The following is a 15,447-nucleotide window of genomic DNA, read 5'->3' as shown; positions in this document are numbered from 1 at the left end:
GGACTGATCCTTGAGGAACCCCAACTGTAAGGGGAGGGGGCCTAGGACTGATCCTTGAGGAACCCCAACTGTAAGGGGAGGGGGCCTAGGACTGATCCTTGAGGAACCCCAACTGTAAGGGGAGGGGGCCTAGGACTGATCCTTGGGGAACCCCAACTGTAAGGGGAGGGGGCCTAGGACTGATCGTTGAGGAACCCCGACAGTAAGAGGAGGGGGCCCAGGACTGATCCTTGAGGCACCCTGACAGTAAGAGGAGGGGGCCTATGACTGATCCTTGAGGACCCTCGACAGTAAGAGGAGGGGCCTAGGACTGATCCTTGAGGACCCCCAACAGTAAGAGGAGGGGGCCTAGACTGATCCTTGAGGAAAGCCAACTGTAAGGGGAGGGGGCCTAGGATTGATCCTTGAGAAACCCCAACTGTAAGGGGAGGGGGCCTAGGACTGATCCTTGAGGAACCCCAACTGTAAGGGGAGGGGGCCTAGGACTGATCCTTGAGGAACCCCAACTGTAAGGGGAGGGGGCCTAGGACTGATCCTTGAGGAACCCCAACTGTAAGGGGAGGGGGTCTAGGACTGATCCTTGAGGAACCCCAACTGTAAGGGGAGGGGGCCTAGGACTGATCCTTGGGGAACCCCAACTGTAAGGGGAGGGGGCCTAGGACTGATCGTTGAGGAACCCCGACAGTAAGAGGAGGGGGCCTAGGACTGATCCTTGAGGAACCCCAACTGTAAGGGGAGGGGGCCTAGGACTGATCCTTGGGGAACCCCAACTGTAAGGGGAGGGGGTCTAGGACTGATCCTTGAGGAACCCCAACTGTAAGGGGAGGGGGCCTAGGACTGATCCTTGAGGAACCCCAACTGTAAGGGGAGGGGGCCTAGGACTGATCGTTGAGGAACCCCGACAGTAAGAGGAGGGGGCCTAGGACTGATCCTTGAGGAACCCCAACTGTAAGGGGAGGGGGCCTAGGACTGATCCTTGGGGAACCCCAACTGTAAGGGGAGGGGGTCTAGGACTGATCCTTGAGGAACCCCAACTGTAAGGGGAGGGGGCCTAGGACTGATCCTTGAGGAACCCCAACTGTAAGGGGAGGGGGCCTAGGACTGATCCTTGAGGAACCCCAACTGTAAGGGGAGGGGGCCTAGGACTGATCCTTGGGGAACCCCAACTGTAAGGGGAGGGGGTCTAGGACTGATCCTTGAGGAACCCCAACTGTAAGGGGAGGGGGCCTAGGACTGATCCTTGAGGAACCCCAACTGTAAGGGGAGGGGGCCTAGGACTGATCCTTGGGGAACCCCAACTGTAAGGGGAAGATGAGAGGAGGAGGAGCCAGCAAAAGATACCGTGAAGGAGCGGTCAGAGAGATAGGAGGAGAACCAGGAGAGAACGGTGTTCTTGATGCCGATGGAGCGGAGCATAGTGAGGAGGAGCTGATGATCCACAGTGTCGAATGCTGCGGAAAGATCCAAGAGAATTAGCATGGAGTAGTGACCATTAGATTTAGCTGTTAGTAGGTCATTAGAGACTTTAGTGAGGGCAGTTTCAGTAGAGTGTAAAGAGCTGAAACCAGATTGAAGAGGGTCGAGAAGAGAGTTATCTGAGAGATAGCGGGTAAGACGGGAGTGGACCAGGCGTTCGAGGAGTTTAGAGATGAAGGGAAGATTAAAGACAGGTCTATAGTTAGCGGCACAGTTTTGGTCGAGGGATGGTTTTTTAAGTAATAGATGTATGATGCCATGCTTAAATGAGGAGGGAAAAATACCAGAAGAGAGAGAGAGGTTGAATATTTTTGTTAGGTGAGTGGTGACAGCAGGGGAAAGGGATTGGAGGAGATGTGAGGGAATAGGGTCACTGGTGCAAGTGGTCGGGCGAGAAGATAAAAGGAGCCTGATTACTTCTTCCGTGACCAGTTTAAAGACAGAGAGTGAACTAGATGCAGTGGAGGAGGGAGGACAGTGCATGGTATGAGGGGATTGGGAGAAAATTTCCTGTCCGATATGGTCATTTTTTTCTTCGAAGTAATTGGCCATATTGTCAGCGCGGAGATCCATGGTTTGGGCCTGCACTCTTGGGTTGAGTAGGGAATGAAAAGTGTCAAAGAGAAGTTTATGGTTGTTGGACAATGAGGTGATGAGGGTGTTAAAATAGGTTTGTTTGGAGAGGTGAAGGGCAGAGTTGTATGTTAAGCATAAACTTATAATGGATGAAATCCTCGGCCAGATTGGATTTTCACCACAAACGTTCAGCGCACCTGGAGCACCACTGTAGGAAACGTGTTTGCAGCGTGTGCCAGGGTTGTCGCTGTCTGGTTTGAGACAAGATGTAGCAATATAATAGTGAGTGAGGGCTTGGGGGTGACTGGAGTATACGGAACATAGAAATGTAGATGCAGCTTTGGTGATGACTAGAGTATAACAGGATATATCATCAGAACAGAGAATTCAGCTCTGGGGTAATAGGACTAGGACAGGATGTGTATGTATTGGGCTCTGTGATCTCGCCGTGCGCAGGTTGAGTGGTACAGGGTGCAGCGCTCGTCACACTTCCTCTCACGTGGTGCATGGAGAGGGCTGAATGCAGAAATACGTTAGAGTTTTGTGGTTTCATAAACTGCTGCAATTTCCGCCTTTCTACCCCCCAAACACGACTGTACGAGGCCGGAGCCAAGACTGATCGGGGTGAAAAACTAAGGTATGATAAAAGGGTGGGAAAATTTACAGGGGTCCTGGTCAGACCCTGCTACATGGCACTTCTGTATGAGCACTGCTACATCAGGTCCTGAGATTTGGCGTATACTCTGCTACACAGTGAGAGGTGTATATACACACACACTGCTACACCGTGACACGTACTGGGTGCAATCAGTTATTCACACTATTAGCAGCATCTTTTGTACTTAATGGAGCCCCTCTGGTGTTTATAACTTGCTGCATTGCCAGACACCAGCTTATGGCAGTGTTCCTGAGGAGCCTTAGCCAAGTCCTCTTGGGAGATCCAATAGTCTAACGCCATCCAAGCTAGCTCCCGCCGCGCTTCACTGTAGACGTCGCCGAGCTCCTGCTGCGCTTTACTGTAAACGTCGCCGAGCCCCTGCCGCGCTTCACTGTAGACATCGCTGAGCAGTCAGCGCACTTCACTGTAGACGTCGCCGAGCCCCCACTGCGCTTTACTGTAGACATCGCTGAGCCCCCGCCACGCTTCATTGTAGACATCGCCGAGCCCCCACTGCGCTTTACTGTAGACGTCGCTGAGCCCCCACTGCACTTTACTGTAGACATTGCTGAGCCCCCGCCGCGCTTCACTGTAGACGTCGCCAAGCTTCACGGTAGACGTCGCCGAGCCCCCACTGTGCTTTACTGTAGACGTTGCCAAGCTTCACAGTAGACGTCGCCGAGCCCCCAGTGTGCTTTAATGTAGACGTCGCCGAGCCCCCACTGTGCTTTACTGTAGACGTCACCGAGCCCCCACTGTGCTTTACTGTAGACGTCGCCAAGCTTCACAGTAGACGTCGCCGAGCCCCCAGTGTGCTTAGCTGTAGATGTCGCCGCACCCCCGCCATGCTTCACTGTAGATGTTGCCAAGCATCACGGTAGACATCGCTGAGCCCCCACTGCGCTTTACTGTAGACGTCGCCGAACCCTCGCCGCACTTCACTGTAGATTTCGTCAAGTTTCACGGTAGACGTCGCCGAGCCCCCACTGCGCTTTACTGTAGACGTCGCTGAGCCCCCACTGTGCTTAATTGTAGATGTCACCGAACCCTCACCACGCTTCGCTGTAGACGTCGCCAAGCATCACGGTAGATGTTGCCGAGCACCCACTGCGCTTTACTGTAGACGGCGCTGAGCCCCTGCCGCGCTTTACTGTAGACATGGCCGAGCACTCCCCACGCTTCCCTGTAGTCATAGTCAAGCTTTGTTGTAGATGGCACCACACTCCAATGTAGATGTCTTAGAGTTCCCACCATGCTTCACTACAAATGTTGCCACACTCCACTGTAGATATAAAGCCACAGCCACGTTTTACTGTGGATGGCACCACGCTCCACTGTAGATGTCGTCGATCCCCCACCACACTCCAATGTTGATGTCGTCGAGCATCCACCACGATCCACTGTAGATGTCGTTGAGCCCCCACCACATTCCACTGTAGATGTCATCGAGGCGCCACCATGCTCCACTGTAGATGTCGTCGATCCTTCACCACGTTCCACGGTAGATGTTGTCGACCTCCCACCATGCTCCACTGTAGATGTCGTCGACCTCCCACCATGCTCCACTGTAGATGTCGTCGACCTCCCACCACGCTCCACGGTAGATGTCGTCGAGCCCCCACCACGCTCCACGGTAGATGTCGTCGAGCCCCCACCACGCTCCACTGTAGATGTCATCGAGCCCCCACCACGCTCCACTCTATATGTCGTCGAGCCCCTACCACATTCCACTGTAGATGTCATCGAGCCACCACCACGCTTCCCTACAGACGTCACCGAGCCTCCTAAACCTGATCTGTAACGGAGTGAATGATTTTGGTGACTACATTATTACATGGAACTGTTAACACATCGCGCCTGTTCTGACCGGACCTGATGTAACCCTAGGTGTCGGTCACAGAACATTAACCCCTTCATGATTTTGGCTTCTCCCTTTCTGTCACAGGTTGTCCGACTCCCTTGATATGGCGGCACCTCCAGCGATCTCTGCCGACCTCCCCACAGCTAACCCTCTCCTGCCTCCTTCCTGCGGCCAGTGTCTGGTGGCCATACTGGTGCTCGGCGCTCTCACAGCGCTCTTCATGGTCGTCTGCCTGTCGCTGTCCTTTAAGCTGTCACTGAGGTCCAGGCAGTCTCGCCAGAGTAGAGACGTGGTCACCTCTGTGCCCCTGGAATTATGGGCAACTCCGCCAACCTCACAAAGCCAGACCAACCTCCTGTGGCCCACAGAACCAGTGATGCCACCTTGTCCCCCGCCCAACAGTGACTGGGCCGATGCCTTGTTTCGGCAGCCGCGGGTGACAGTGCAGGACATCGATGAGTTCTGGTGGAGGAACTACAGAGACGTGTGACCTCCTTCCACACCCGCCAACCAGGAATAGGGGGAGATTGGCTGGCAGAACCAACAGAAGAGCTGTATGCAAATGAAGAGCTCTCTCAGCCAATCAGAATCCTAAAGACTCTCTCAGACTCCTATACTGCTGCTCCTTGAGTCCAAGGGGCGGAGCAAGTTCCTCACCTTGGCTTTTGATTGGTCAGTTGAGCTGGCTAGGGGGAATGTTTTACCCTCCTAATTGGCTTTATTGGGGTGTCTTATAGGTGCCGAGAGTCGGCATATTGTACCGACTAAGAATTGTATCCCTGTTTTTACGTCTCGTACATAGATGTCCAATATGGAGGAGACTATGAACCCCTAAACCGGGAGGGGAGAGGTCTGTAGATTACAATATGTATGATGGGGCCGCTCCGGTAGACTGATCGCCGTGCAATTCATCCCTCCACCTTTACATTAGAAGGGTGTGGATACTTCTGCAAGCACTTTATTGTTTTAAGACTCGACTACAGGATCTGACTACGCAGGGTCTGTTTGTAGTCTGTAACCATGGAGACACATAGCAATGCATAGGGGCTATATACACAATTAAAGCTGTGGTTTTTTTTTCTGTTATTTAATTAAAGGGCATTAGAGAAGGGTTGCAAAAGTTTCCACACCCTCCAAGTGTCTCTTGTTCAGCCTGTACCACGGCGGTGATTTAACCATGGTGCGGTCACATGACACGGTGGGCGGACCGTGGCTGATTTTTCTCTATTTTGAGGTTTTTAATTAACATTTTGTGTTGTAAATTTTGTCTTCATTTTCCATTAATAAAGATGAAAGTAACAGGGGAGGATTCAGCGGCAGTGTCATTACTCCGGGGTCACATGAAGGTGCGGGGAGGATCCCCAACAATAACCGGGACCCCATGATACCAAGTATACCCCCAAAATGCCAGGGTGACCCCATAACAACCATACTCCACCTGGTGACCCTGTAAAGCCATCTCTGCCCCCATGGATGCCTTAGTAACCCCAGAGCTGCAGCTATGCCCCAATATGTGCCCCCGTAGATGGTTTAGAGCCCCCCATAGTGGCACCTTATGGTAGGCACTGTCCCCATATTGTCTGGTAGTGATCCCCTTGCCCCCATGACCGCTCTTCTGTCCCCAGCTCCTCTGCGCGCCCCTCGCTGTGGTCCGAAGGTGACATTTGGGGCATCTGCTGACTTTTCTGAGAGATCTCAGAGCAGAGGGCCCCTATGCAGCAATGAGGGGGTCCATGTAGAGTCTGTTATGGGGGCTGCGTTCTTGATCGATACCCCTAATGCCATCGGTCTTGGGTCGGTCATTGGCCTCCACCATTACTGCCCCCTTCTGATCCCTTTAAGGGCTGATTATCACCCTGGGAGGCAGACGGGAAGTGCCGGGACTCATCGACTTCTGCTTTCCATGGACGGCGGGTGCTGCATAATCTGCACCCAGACCGAGATACTGGGAAACAGAGCAATCGGCCATGGCCAAAAGCCGCAAGTAAAAGGGGAAGGAAGGTGAAATAAGACCAAGTGATGTGATAATGCATTCGTAGAAGTGTCCTCCCTCCGCCTGATGATTCATCCTGGGCTTCCTGGTTCATGAATAGAATGTGAACACTGCAGTATAGACTGACACAAAATTATCAAATAGGTCGCGGGATCTTTCACACCGGAGCCCTATGACCATTTTTTGGACCTCCCCGGGCCCCATCTGTCCCTCCTTCCCCTGTAAGAGTTTTACCCCCATTTGTGAGCATCTATTGGGGTACGTTCGCAACAAGTTTTTCACCTGAAAAATCCACATTACAAAACTGCTCATAAAACAGGTGGATTTCAGCGCAGATTTTGACCCTTTTTTTTACTATAATGAGGATTGTATCAACCTGATGTGGATTTTGATGCGTTTCCATCTCAAGAACCGTGAAAAATATAAACTTTGCCTCCATTGACCTTCTGAAATAGAGTCAAAAATGTACCATTTTTTAACACATGGAAAAAGCATGGCGTGCGCTCCGAGGACAGATTGTCTCCTTCTAATGAAGCAGAAGTTTGTTGTTCGCAGATTTGAAACTTTTTACGTGGATTGTTGTGGGGAATCGGAGCTGAAGATCTCAGGTTTGGAGGGTCCCTCTGCTTAGTCCTGGAGAGATGACGATTGACACATTTTAGTCCCCCCCGACCCCCGAGACATAACCATCGTACAACCTCCATTTTTTAGAAAAGTTTTATTTTTGTGCATGTTTCATAGTAACGGTTGGTGGAGCAGCGCGGGCGAGGCGGGACGGGGGCGACCATGATCAGTTCTGATTTACTGCGGACCCTCCCATCATATGAAAAGGAAGTTACACAGGCAGAGATAGAATACTGAGCAAAGCCGCATGACGCCAGCATATACCACGGCTGGAGGAAATGAAGAGGCGCACATTGTGAGAGCGCGGCACTGGGACACAAGCTCCGGACCATCCTCGGGGACCAGTTCTAGGTAAGGCGCCCGCGTCCCGCCATTTACCTCTAGAATATTTGGGGGTTCTCATAAACCCTATAGGGGCAGTAAGTGCCCGTCCCTTGTGTGTGTCCACGACTCCGTGGGGTGCGGCTGGAGACTTCGGGAAACCTCGACCTAAAATGACCCCAGCACAATCCTAATGGATTTAAAAAAACTTACAGAAAGTTTTCCAGACTCCATTGTTTTAGTAAATTTGGGCAGAGGCATAATTGTGGAGCGAGTAGACCATCTATACTATAGCGTCCATAGGGGCGACGGGACCGATGTACCATATCGGGAGGTGAGGGGAGCATGTTTAGTGCCGACGTTTTTGGCAACAGCGGGTGGAGTGATCGTAGACTAAACTAGTCCAAGAATCCATGTCCTTAGATCTGTAACTTCTCAGAGACTACGCTTCTCACATCTTATCTCCTCCGTCACCATGTTTCTAAATGATTTCTTCTCGTTTACTGCTCCAACCACAGGAAATTACTAAATCTTGTGGCACAGGAGCAGCCAGCACCCTTCCGGTACCATAACTCAGGTTCTTTAGATGAAAGAGAGACAAGGCCCTGAGGATGCGAGCCGAGCACAAGATAGAACTTCCTCTGGTGGCCACAGTGGTGGTCCTCACCAGCATAGACTGATGGGGCTAGGCAGGCTATGGCATGTCAATCACTAGCATTCGCTGCTGGTTGGACAACCATGTTCAGATGTTTTTTTGTGACATTTATATTTTATTTTTAGGTTTCCAAAAGAAGCAGAAGAGAATTGAACACATTGGGAACCCCATGATGGAAGGTGTACTTGTAAAGATAATGTTGCTCCTCCTGTTAGGGACCTGTTCTTCATCCCAGGACCCAGCGGTCAACATCGTTGAGAAGAACAATGAAAAATATTTCACCACCATTGGTCCAGTTTATGATGCCTCCAGAGATGATGCAACCAGCAATAAGAAGGTCTCTGGAGAGATCGAAATGTCAACTGCAGAACTTCCGACGTTCCGTGCAAGTACAGAGGAGTCGGGAGTAACCCCGGAACAAGAGATGAGGTCAGCTGGTGGGACATCTGTAGAAGAAGCATCCACCTCCAGCAGCAGCGAGCCATCACCTACATTTTTCAGACTTAGACCCGTCATTGACTTGGTCAGCCCTCCTACAGATCTCTCAGTCACAAGCCATGAGGGCAATAAGACGGATGGACATGAGACGACTCCTTCACACCCAAATTATGAGACAGTGGGAACTTCTAAACCTGTGGACTCAAAAAAACCCTCAAATCCTATGTCGCCACCACCCAAAGGGAAACAAGATGACAAAGGTGCGAAGACAGTCATCCTGATCGCGGTCTGCATGGTCATCCTAGTCTTAATCCTCATCGCTGTCATAGTTGTGTTGGTGAGGAACAAGAGAAGAAGCGGTTCTCAAAGCTTCCATACCCAGAGCAGAAGCTCCAAACGGGAGAACGTCTGGGCGGGACAGGTCCCCGACCTCGGAGATGGAAAGATGACAGAGCGTCCAGTAGGGACGGAAAATGGGGCTGCTGGGAACAAACCGGAAAAGGAACAAGAGATGATCACGTTCATCAGCGAGAAGAAGAACGATTCCGTGGAGGCGTTGAACGAGATGAATAACGGAGCCGCCCAGGAGGAGCAGAATCCACTGCTGGAGGACGGTCCTCAGGACAAGGATGAAACGGCCGCGGCTCTGAACGTGTGAGATGGACAGAAACACCGACCTGGTCAGACGCCGGGTCAGCGTCCAGCAGTATAATGTACAGTGTATTACGTACAGCCGGCAGCACATATAACGTACAGGACTATATCACTGAAGGGTTCATCCAACGCGTCCGCGGCGGACATTGCTAATGGGATAATCTCACACTGGACTCAGAGCGTGAAGATCGGAGCATGGACCCCGGGACGAGAACCTGTACAGGGGGCACCGGGATCCTCCAGCTTAACCCTTCATATCACATCTATCCATGTATCCAATATCTCCTGTCGATCCGCCGTCCATGTACCGTGTCTGCATCCCTCGGGGACTTTCTATAATACTGTATTTTCTGCATTAGTTGCATAGTTGCTATATGTGCATTATACAGGTGGCAGCCACGTTGGGCCCCCGGGTCCAGTTCTGGGGTGATGGCGCCGTCGCCTTCATGTCCTCGTGGTGCGGCTGCTCTCGCTCGGCCATTACTTCTGTAATTAGTTAATGAATATATTTTCTCATTAAATATTTTTTATTTTCTATCTCCTGATCTCTGAGTTGCTACTTCTTGGGCCGCTGAAATCCTCTGTGCTGCTGTTGCTAAGGGTTTTCTTGGGTGGAGCAGCAAAATGACAAAGAGCAAAGAAACCACAATAAAAAATGTAACAAGTGACAGAACTGGGGGCGGCCATATCACACCGGCCCTTCAGGCTAGTGCTCTCTGTTATCAGCCAGATCCTGCACCAAGCTGTGGTGGTAGTAATGGTAACGGGATGGCGGTGGTAGTAGTTCTAATAATGGTAGTATTAATAATGATATTAATGGTACGTGTAGGATGATGGTGGTAGTAAGAGTAAAAGTAGTAATGTTAGTACTGATAGTAGTGATACTTGTAGTAATAGTATTAATGGTGGTATTTGTAGTAATAATAGTAGTCAGAATGGTACTAGTATTAGTGTATAATACCCCCGCAGTACTCCCAGCAGCCAGCAGGGGGGGACACTCCCATGGTCTCAGTGAGGCACAGGCCAGGATCTGCTGTTACCCATGATGCTTTGTGTCTGATCATCACTTGCTGTCATCCCATCATGGAGTCTGTGAGGAGTGGGGTGTACGGCCTTCAGAGACGCCGTACATTGGGGTCTCACAATGTCGCCACAATCTGCTAGGTGAATTAAGTACCGCGATAATGGGAGAAATATTCCATGTCTGTGGATGTAGAACACTCAGCTCCCGACAGAAACTGAGAACTATATGAAATGATTGGGGCGACTGTCTCTTTAAACTGATGACATCATTTCCATTACATCACAATATCTAGTGTCACACACAAAGGACTGTGCGATACCCGAGACCGCGCCTGACTAGTCAAACAGAACGGATCACACCCCGAGAGGAAAAAGTCTGCACCCGGCAAACAGGACAGAAGAGACTTCTGCAACCGGAGACCTCAAACGTCTCTACTGATTCCACAAGTCTAAAAAAGGCACCGACATCATATGTACACATACAAGAATAGAAAGACACCAGAGAACAACCGCGGGCGCCACAGCAACACTGTGCTCCTGACACCATAAATATACCTACATGTGGCAGAAATGTATAATACCGCACCCATGTACAAGAATATAACTACGGTACTATAATACTGCCCCTATGTACAAGAATATAACTACTATAACAGTGCCCCTATGTACAAGAATATAACTACTATAATAGTGCCCCTATGTACAAGAATATAACTACCATAATACTGCCCCTATGTACAAGAATATAACTACTATAATACTGCCCCTATGTACAAGAATATAACTACTATAATAGTGCCCCTATGTACAAGAATATAACTACTATAATACTGCTCCTATGTACAAGAATATAACTACTATAATACTGCCCCTATGTACAAGAATATAACTACTATAATAGTGCCCCTATGTACAAGAATATAACTACTATAATACTGCCCCTATGTACAAGAATATAACTACTATAATACTGCTCCTATGTACAAGAATATAACTACTATAATACTTCCCCTATGTACAAGAATATAACTACTATAATACTGCTCCCTATGTACAAGAATATAACTACTATAATACTGCTCCTATGTACAAGAATATAACTACTATAATACTGCCCCCTATGTACAAGAATATAACTACTATAATACTGCCCCTATGTACAAGACTATAACTACTATAATACTGCTCCCTATGTACAAGAATATAACTACTATAATACTGCTCCTATGTACAAGAATATAACTACTATAATACTGCTCCTATGTACAAGAATATAACTACTATAATACTGCCCCCTATGTACAAGAATATAACTACTATAATACTGCCCCTATGTACAAGACTATAACTACTATAATACTGCTCCCTATGTACAAGAATATAACTACTATAATACTGCTCCTATGTACAAGAATATAACTACTATAATACTGCTCCTATGTACAAGAATATAACTACTATAATACTGCTCCTATGTACAAGAATATAACTACTATAATACTGCCCCCTATGTACAAGAATATAACTACTATAATACTGCTCCTATGTACAAGAATATAACTACTATAATACTGCCCCTATGTACAATAATATAACTACTATAATACTGCTCCTATGTACAAGAATATAACTACTATAATACTGCTCCCTATGTACAAGAATATAACTACTATAATACTGCTCCCTATGTACAAGAATATAACTACTATAATACTGCTCCTATGTACAAGAATATAACTACTATAATACTGCTCCTATGTACAAGAATATAACTACTATAATACTGCTCCCTATGTACAAGAATATAACTACTATAATACTGCTCCTATGTACAAGAATATAACTACTATAATACTGCTCCCTATGTACAAGAATATAACTACTATAATACTGCCCCATGTACAACAATATAACTACTATAATACTGCTCCTATGTACAAGAATATAACTACTATAATACTGCTCCTATGTACAAGAATATAACTACTATAATACTGCCCCTATGTACAATAATATAACTACTATAATACTGCTCCTATGTACAAGAATATAACTACTATAATACTGCTCCCTATGTACAAGAATATAACTACTATAATACTGCTCCTATGTACAAGAATATAACTACTATAATACTGCCCCTATGTACAATAATATAACTACTATAATACTGCTCCTATGTACAAGAATATAACTACTATAATACTGCCCCTATGTACCAGAATATAACTACTATAATACTGCCCCTATGTACAATAATATAACTACTATAATACTGCTCCTATGTACAAGATTATAACTACTATAATACTGCTCCTATGTACAAGAATATAACTACTATAATACTGCTCCTATGTACAAGAATATAACTACTATAATACTGCTCCTATGTACAAGAATATAACTACTATAATACTGCCCTATGTACAAGAATATAACTACTATAATACTGCCCCTATGTACAAGAATATAACTACTATAATACTGCTCCTATGTACAAGAATATAACTACTATAATACTGCTCCTATGTACAAGAATATAACTACTATAATACTGCCCCTATGTACATGAATATAACTACTATAATACTGCCCCCTATGTACAAGAATATAACTACTATAATAGTGCCCCTATGTACAAGAATATAACTACTATAATACTGCCCCTATGTACAAGAATATAACTACTATAATACTGCTCCTATGTACAAGAATATAACTACTATAATACTGCTCCTATGTACAAGAATATAACTACTATAATACTGCTCCTATGTACAAGAATATAACTACTATAATACTGCCCCTATGTATAAGAATATAACTGCTATAATAATGCTCCTATGTACAAGAATATAACTACTATAATACTGCCCCCTATGTACAAGAATATAACTACGGTACTATAATACTGCCCCTATGTACAAGAATATAACTACTATAACAGTGCCCCTATGTACAAGAATATAACCACTATAATACTGCCCCCTATGTACAAGAATATAACTACGGTACTATAATACTGCCCCTATGTACAAGAATATAACTAATATAACAGTGCCCCTATGTACAAGAATATAACCACTATAATACTGCCCCCTATGTACAAGAATATAACTACGGTACTATAATACTGCCCCTATGTACAAGAATATAACTACTATAATACTGCCCTTATGTACAAGAATATAACTACTATAATACTGCCCCTATGTACAAGAATATAACTACTATAATACTGCCCCTATGTACAAGAATATAACTACTATAATACTGCCCCTATGTACAGGAATATAACTACTATAACAGTGCCCCTATGTACAAGAATATAACTACTATAATACTGCTCCTATGTACAAGAATATATCTACTATAATACTGCCCCTATGTACAAGAATATAACTAGTATAATACTGCCCCCTATGTACAAGAATATAACTACTATAATACTGCCCCTATGTACAAGAATATAACTACTATAATACTGCCCCTATGTACAAGAATATAACTACTATAATACTGCCCCTATGTACAAGAATATAACTACTATAATACTGCCCCTATGTACAAGAATATAACTACTATAATACTGCCCCTATGTACAAGAATATAACTACTATAATACTGCCCCTATGTACAAGAATATAACTACTATAATACTGCCCCTATGTACAAGAATATAACTACTATAATACTGCCCCCTATGTACAGGAATATAACAACTATAATACTGCTCCTATGTACAAGAATATAACTACTATAATACTGCCCCCTATGTACAAGAATATAACTACTATAATAGTGCCCCTATGTACAAGAATATAACTACTATAATACTGCTCCTATGTACAAGAATGTAACTACTATAATACTGCCCCCTATGTACAAGAATATAACTACTATAATAGTGCCCCTATGTACAAGAATATAACTACTATAATACTGCTCCTATGTACAAGAATATAACTACTATAATACTGCCCCTATGTACAAGAATATAACTACTATAATACTGCCCCTATGTACAAGAATATAACTACTATAATACTGCCCCTATGTACAAGAATATAACTACTATAATACTGCCCCCTATGTACAGGAATATAACAACTATAATACTGCTCCTATGTACAAGAATATAACTACTATAATACTGCCCCCTATGTACAAGAATATAACTACTATAATAGTGCCCCTATGTACAAGAATATAACTACTATAATACTGCTCCTATGTACAAGAATGTAACTACTATAATACTGCTCCTATGTACAAGAATATAACTACTATAATACTGCTCCTATGTACAAGAATATAACTACTATAATACTGCTCCTATGTACAAGAATATAACTACTATAATACTGCCCCTATGTACAAGAATATAACTACTATAATACTGCTCCTATGTACAAGAATATAACTACTATAATACTGCCCCTATGTGCAAGAATATAACTACTATAATACTGCTCCTATGTACAAGAATATAACTACTATAATACTGCCCCTATGTACAAGAATATAACTACTATAATACTGCTCCTATGTACAATATAACTACTATAATACTGCCCCCTATGTACAAGAACATAACTACTATAATACTGCTCCTATGTGCAAGAATATAACTACTATAATACTGCTCCTATGTACAAGAATGTAACTACTATAATACTGCCCTCTATGTACAAGAATATAACTACTATAATACTGCTCCTATGTACAAGAATATAACTACTATAATACTGCCCCTATGTGCAAGAATATAACTACTATAATACTGCTCCTATGTACAAGAATATAACTACTATAATACTGCCCCTATGTACAAGAATATAACTACTATAATACTGCCCCTATGTACAAGAATATAACTACTATAATACTGCCCAAATGTACAAGAATATAACTACTATAATACTGCTCCTATGTACAAGAATATAACTACTATAATACTGCCCCTATGTACAAGAATATAACTACTATAATACTGCCCCTATATACAAGAATATAACTACTATAATACTGCCCCTATGTACAAGAATATAACTACTATAATACTGCCCCTATGTACAAGAATATAACCACTATAATACTGCTCCTATGTACAAGAATATAACTACTATAATAGTGCCCCTATGTACAAGAATATAACTACTATAATA

General features: G+C 45.1%; 1 protein-coding gene and 1 long non-coding RNA gene across 2 annotated transcripts; both read left to right on the top strand.

Moving 5' to 3' along the window:
- Positions 1 to 2,556: 2,556 nt before the first annotated feature.
- On the top strand, positions 2,557 to 5,875 carry LOC143785204 (uncharacterized). Its single transcript, XR_013217957.1, has 2 exons — positions 2,557 to 2,689; positions 4,656 to 5,875. It is a non-coding gene; the product is annotated as an uncharacterized LOC143785204 (long non-coding RNA).
- A 1,532-nt stretch (positions 5,876 to 7,407) lies between these two features.
- On the top strand, positions 7,408 to 9,801 carry LOC143785203 (uncharacterized). Its single transcript, XM_077273917.1, has 2 exons — positions 7,408 to 7,539; positions 8,290 to 9,801. The coding sequence occupies exon 2, from the start codon at positions 8,334 to 8,336 to the stop codon at positions 9,258 to 9,260; it is 927 nt and encodes a 308-aa protein (XP_077130032.1). The 5' UTR covers positions 7,408 to 7,539; positions 8,290 to 8,333; the 3' UTR covers positions 9,261 to 9,801.
- Positions 9,802 to 15,447: the final 5,646 nt, after the last annotated feature.

Source organism: Ranitomeya variabilis, chromosome 7 (genome assembly GCF_051348905.1).
Source record: "Ranitomeya variabilis isolate aRanVar5 chromosome 7, aRanVar5.hap1, whole genome shotgun sequence".
NCBI classification, from domain to species: domain Eukaryota; kingdom Metazoa; phylum Chordata; class Amphibia; order Anura; family Dendrobatidae; genus Ranitomeya; species Ranitomeya variabilis.
Note: the sequence above shows the minus strand (reverse complement) of the source record. Positions and strands in the feature narration are given on the sequence as shown.

Bases quoted from the DNA above. Each gene is read 5' to 3' on its own strand.
- LOC143785203 (XM_077273917.1), top strand. From the start codon at position 8,334: ATGATGGAAGGTGTACTTGTAAAGATAATGTTGCTCCTCCTGTTAGGG.